Source organism: Grammomys surdaster, unplaced genomic scaffold (assembly GCF_004785775.1).
Source record: "Grammomys surdaster isolate TR1022 unplaced genomic scaffold, NIH_TR_1.0 126176, whole genome shotgun sequence".
NCBI classification, from domain to species: Eukaryota; Metazoa; Chordata; class Mammalia; order Rodentia; family Muridae; genus Grammomys; species Grammomys surdaster.
Window position 1 is genome coordinate 7,390,412 of NW_021620983.1, and position 6,000 is coordinate 7,396,411.

Below are 6,000 nucleotides of genomic sequence, written 5' to 3' on the forward strand. Positions count from 1 at the left end.
TGTACATGAGTTTCTGTGTGGATGTGTTTGTGTATGTGTATTCTATGGCATGCATGTGGAAATGAGTGGAGAGATCACAGGAACTGGTTCTCTATCCACTATGTGCATTCCCGGTGTTGAAATTAGTGTGTCAATCAGTTGGCTAGGAACAGATTTCTTGATGTAATCAGGTTAAGGTCTACTCAAGTTTTCTTTCTTTTTTTTTTTTGGCATTTCATTTCTCTTTCTTTTGCATTTCTGACGATTGCAGTGTAAATGATGGATAATTCAGTTCTACTGTTGCAATACTATCATCATTCCTCCAGACTCTTGTGTTTTCTTTAACTCTTTTAAGCAATCACTTCCAAAATGAAATCCCAGCAGGTGTTTATATTATGCTTTGCTTACACAACGGAGTATTTGATGAAAATACATCACATATTAAAAGGATTTCTGGATTTCTAAAAATAGTTTTTAGTTATTGTCCTGACTTGTTTGTAGTCCTTTTTATGTAATTATCAAAATCATCTCAGATGAGACAAGTGTCTACAGTTGCTAATTCCATATAACACAATACTTTTCTTAATGTCATAGCTTACATGATTGATTCTTTCTCTGCTTATCTGTTGAACTGCATTTGTAGTACTAGCTTTTTTAAATCTGCATGACAGAAGGCTTAGAACCAACTTAAGGGAAGAATGATTTAATTGGTTTGCGGTTTCAAATGTTTGGAAGCTTTATGGTGAGTACAGCATGGTGGTTACCAAGGAACCCAAAAAAACTATTTACCTAGGTTACCAGACAATATCTCTTAGTGTTAAAGGGCTCAGTCATGCTTCAGATGTGTGGAGGTCAGAGGACAGCTTTCAGAAGTCCTTATTCTCCTCTTCTGTGTGGACATGACAGAGGTAAGTATGTGTCATTCTTACTTCAGGATGAAAAGTTTAACCATTAGAATCATAGACTTCCATGGTCATTGAAATGATGCTAAGGCAGATGTGGATTGGTACGATGATCTGTATGTATGTGTGTATTTTTCAGGTGTATCAAGTCTGAAGAAAAGTCACTTGGAGTTGGATTACATGCATTTTGCATAAGAGTATTTGGTATGAGGACTTTCCCAACATTTCAGATCTATATTAAGGGCTTAGTAAACAAATTACTTTTCTCTGAATAAGTCAATACAAAATAGAACTCTCACCATAAATGGAATAAGGTTTTATTCTGGAAGTGACCGTAACATGGGAACACAAATTCACATCTTTCAAACATCACGTTACTATATGAGGACAGTTTTATAATGTTTATACTTAGAGAATGAAAGTATCTGGGAAGTAGGTTCTTCTCAAATATATGTGTGGGAATGTCAGGTAGGATGGCTAAGCAAAGCAAATAGTTCTGTGCTGTAGGCTCAGATGCTATCTGATGACATTCTTAGTGTTTGTATTGGTCAAAGTCAAAGCTAGAGATCTTGTAAGTCAAGATATCACTAAACGCTTCATGTGATAGTCATATGGATATAAGGTCAGACACAGGGATGGAGCAATGAATAATCAATAAGAAGGTAAAGATAATCTGTCTCTGGATCAGCAATATCCAAAATGTCAACATTCAGAAAGTTTCATGCCCTTGTAGCATCATTAACATGGATGTTCTCTGCCCACTTCATGTGACCTTCAGTTTATAAGCCTTTGTGCTTGGAACTGGCTACTTGTAGTTAGTCTGAGAATGAAGTAACTGTAGAGATGATAGGTGTTTCCACTTGTCTTTAAAGATCTTACCCAAATTTAATTACACCTTTCATCTTTTGGTAGATTTACAAAAGCGGAAACTCAAGTATTTCCAAATACAATTACACACATCTCTTTTTGTTTTTCTCATCAGAGGGATGTGTTCAATTGTTGTTGATTTGTTTTTGTTTTTCCTTTCTTTTCATTGCAGCTGGCATTCCTGCACCTATTTACTTTGGTGCTTTGATAGACAGAACCTGTTTACATTGGGGAACTCAGAAATGTGGAGATCCGGGGTCATGCAGGATGTATGATGTAAATAGCTTCAGGTAAATATAATTTTGAGACTTGCTTTGTAGCATAAAATTCTTATATAACATTCCCTTTGCATATAAAGCATGTCTTGGGTGATAAGATTATATAGGGCTTCATTTTCAGAATGCTATATTGAATTACATCCTTACTTATATATTTTAATATTTCCTCACTATTTCTAAAGTGCTTGATGCATATACGCCTGAGTGGCTTTCCTAAAAATCCTTCAAAATATTTCAGAATGCAAGCAGGTATCTGCATAGAGGCCCTGGAGTAACAGAGAAGAGCTGCATCGTGAGCTGAACTAGCATGGCTGAAGTCTAAAGATAAGCAATACAGCAAGATTCAGAGATCTAGCACACGGGTGCTGTAGTGGGGAACAAAATCTATCAGTTCTTTCTACCCTTTTGCAGAGATCTCCCTCCCGCAGAGGTGGGGATGACAGAGTCCCAGCATATCCAGGCAGCATGGATTCTGGCATTGTAGCTCCTGGAAAGTTCACAACACTCTCATACTTGAAGCCTGACTCATTGAGATCCTCAAATCTGTGTAGTAGCATGCAGTTTAACAAAATGTGCCTGATGCTGTAGCCAGTGACTATCTTGAAAAGGGACCTGGTGTCTTCATTTTGCTGTTGGTCACTGTTGGGGGAAACCCAGAGATGCTCCCCTGGACTTAGTGGTTAGCAGCTTCATTAACATAACTTTGCTCAGTAAAGTGATTATGCTACAAGCCTGTTGAGAGTGTCACAAGTGGGATGAGATGATAACTGGAAGCCATTTCCCTCAAGAAGTAGGAAACTCACCCTCTGAGATCAGTGTGCATCCAGTTGTGTGTAGTTTAACACCGCTGCGTGGAATAAAAGCAGTTACTTACATGGTTCCCACCATTCTCCGTGCAGGCCACTAACACTCTAGTCAAAGAACTGTGGGTTCCTTGCTGCCCAACCACCAGTGGCCTTCCCAGGTTTATCTTTAACCAGGACTCTGGCTGTTACCTAGTCTTGCCCTTTAACCCAGGGAGAAATCTTGTTTGCTCCAGACTACATTGCTTTGTCTTCAGTGTTTATTGTTAGGAGTGGGTAAGATCCCATTCCATGACTGGTATACCCACAGTAACAGTGTGAAAGGACAGAATTACTTTGGTCTGCGTATCTGTGTGTGTCAAAGTTTTAGTGGCCTTGACATCCACAGGATCGTGGATTGTATCCCAGAATTGTGAGCAAACTAATTCTTCTTCCTTACCTTGATTTTGTCAATGTCTTTTTAAACAGTGGCAGGAAAAGAAACTAAGATATTTATGAATCTATTGTCTACTTAGAAAAAAACTTCAATCATATGTCCACACTGTTATGTCTGAAATTCAAGCATCTACAGTCACATACTGTACTTATACTTTCCCTCTGTAGAAATAGCTGTGATCATTTTCTCTATTCCTTTTGTTTCCTTGTTTTTTATTTTGTTTTTCAGAACAGGGCTTCTCTGTATACAGACTCAGCTGTCCTGGAACTCACTTTATAGTCCAATTTGGGCTTGAACTCACAGAGATATGTCTTTCTGCCTCTGCCTTCCAAGTGCTGAGATTAAGTGGGAGGACCACAGAGTCCTAGTTTCATTTGTCTATTTTAATGTGCTAAGGCCCAGACCCGTAGGTCGCCATTTTTCTTGATTCCTCTTGATGCATCAGAGGGAGAAGAGATAAGGCAGGGGTAAGACTTGGTTTTATGAGATATCTAGGGTTGCTATAAAACAAAACAAAACAAAACAAAACAAAACAAAACAAAACAAAGCATTTAACTATCTTAAGTCTTAGTCCCTTTGATACAGTAGCTGATATGCCTGTTTTAGTTCCTCTGAGGCTAGAAGCTGAAATCTCCGGCATTTGCTCCTCATCAGGGGATTAAGTAATGATTAACTGCTAGGGACTTTTCCTTCTTTTCCAGATATCTCTTGCTTGTCAGGCTAGAGGGAAGTTTGGAGAAATAAACTTCTATTAATAAACCAGAAGAAAGTCACACTTACAGGAGGAAAAAACTTTCACACAATCAAGCGTAGGTTGATAAGTTCATACTCTGCATTTTCCTTCTAATTTTCTAATTTTCCTGCTCTGATGTAAAAATGCTCCCAATGCCTTTTTTCTAAGTTCTTCTTGAGTTCAGTTCTATCTAAAAAAGTTTCATGCATATACATTTTTAAATCTCCATTCAAGTCAGTTGGGCTCAGCTTTTAGACTATCTCATAATTACATACTTAGACACACACACACACACACACACACACACACATCAGTACTTACATATGTATACAGAGCAAAAGACCAAGCACCAGAGCAGAAAGAATTCACTCTGATTGAAAAATGAGCTCTAAACTTTATTGCACAAAGAAGAAGATTCTACCTTTTAATGTTAAATGAATTAAAACCAAGTCTGAAAGAACAAAGGTTTGCTCTCTTTAGTAAGACTAAGACTGCCTTGTTATTATAAAATGATCTATTTGTCCCATTGTAAGGAGAAGCCTGCAAGCTCCTTCTGTTCAATCTGCAGCTTCTTCTTTCCTCTTTCCCTCTGCATTCTGCATACTGCTCACTTAATTTTTAATGTTGCCTTATAATTTCTAAGTTAGTCCACTCTGCATTTCCTTCTAATTTTTTTCTCTCCTCCTGCTCTGATGTAAAAATACTCTTACTCCCAATGCGTTCTTTCCTAAGTTCTTCTTGAGTTCAGTTCTATCTAAAAAAGTTTTCTTTAATTCTTTCTCCTGTTTCATCTCTGCAGTTATGCATCTTTCAGAATACATGATCACATGGTAAAAAGCTCATCCTAAGTTTACATACAAATTCAAATCATAAATTGAACAAGAAATTAACAACAGCATGCACATCCATGAAGAGTAATTATCTGGCTAAACATTCATCACCTGTCACCAGATCTGCAGATTCGTGGTGAATTAAAATCCATATTTGTGACTAAGGTATTAGTGATGTTTCATTTAGATAAACTCAGTCAATATTTTATCTTCTGTCATTTTTCCCTGACATTTTTCTTCAAAGCATAAATGATCTTTAATAATATACAAATTTACATTCCTTAAACACATTAAGATTTAATACAGATTAGTTCTTTTCAATAGGCACGTTTTCCTTGGGTTGAATACAGCACTGAGAGGAGCAAGCTATCTCCCTTCATTCTTCATTCTAATACTTCTCAGAAAATTCCAATTCCCTGGGGACATGGACTCTTCACAAACTGAACTTCCAGAGATGAAGCTCACAGAGAAGGAAAATGAGTGCACAGATGTGCACAGAAGTCCTAAGGTCGAGAATATTAGAGAACTGAAAACTAAGCTGTAATGAGTTTTCTACTGACCTGTGCTAGGCCATGAACAGAATGTACACTTGACTAGTTTTGAATCATGAGACTTACAATAAGAATACTTATCTTTAAGAAACTCAACAATTATTCTTACTCATGACAAAAATAATTATTGATAATATTTTCAGGAGTTTGGTGTAGGAGTTATGATTTTCCTAGGACAGACTTCTATAGAGACCCTATACTGAACATATTTGTGTCCTTCATTTGCAAATAGTATTTTCTATTATATCAAGGGAAGTATGTGTTTCCTATATACCTTCAAACGGCTTTAAAATCTAGTCCTTAAACACTATTTAAGTATGTTGAATTTATGTTTTCATGATGGAGTTATTTAGAGCTGAACATATGCATTGTGGTTGTTCCACATAGAAATAATTATTCATTCTATGCACAAGATATGTGCATATGTCTGTATCTAGGAATTATTAACTCTTTTTTTGTTATTTTAGTCATGACACTTCTGAGATTAGACTTCTTCCTCATGTGTCATCTCCTGTTTTTAGTTCCTTCTTTCTTTACTCATGTCACACATTTGATCATTTAGTTTACGCCACTGAAAAACCTAATCAGATTATTAAAAATCACTTTGCAAATATTGTTGGA

At 36.7% G+C, this 6,000-nt stretch overlaps 1 protein-coding gene across 1 annotated transcript in view; it reads left to right on the plus strand.

Annotated features, from left to right (window-relative positions):
* LOC114612599 (solute carrier organic anion transporter family member 1A5-like) overlaps positions 1 to 5,372 on the plus strand; it is a 35,780-nt gene extending 30,408 nt beyond the window's left edge. The window contains exons 12-14 of the mRNA XM_028757570.1: positions 1,021 to 1,085; positions 1,921 to 2,038; positions 5,153 to 5,372. Coding sequence (XP_028613403.1) covers positions 1,021 to 1,085; positions 1,921 to 2,038; positions 5,153 to 5,372 — 403 coding nt within the window. The remainder of the gene's footprint in view (positions 1 to 1,020; positions 1,086 to 1,920; positions 2,039 to 5,152) is intronic.
* The last annotated feature ends 628 nt before the right edge of the window (positions 5,373 to 6,000 follow it).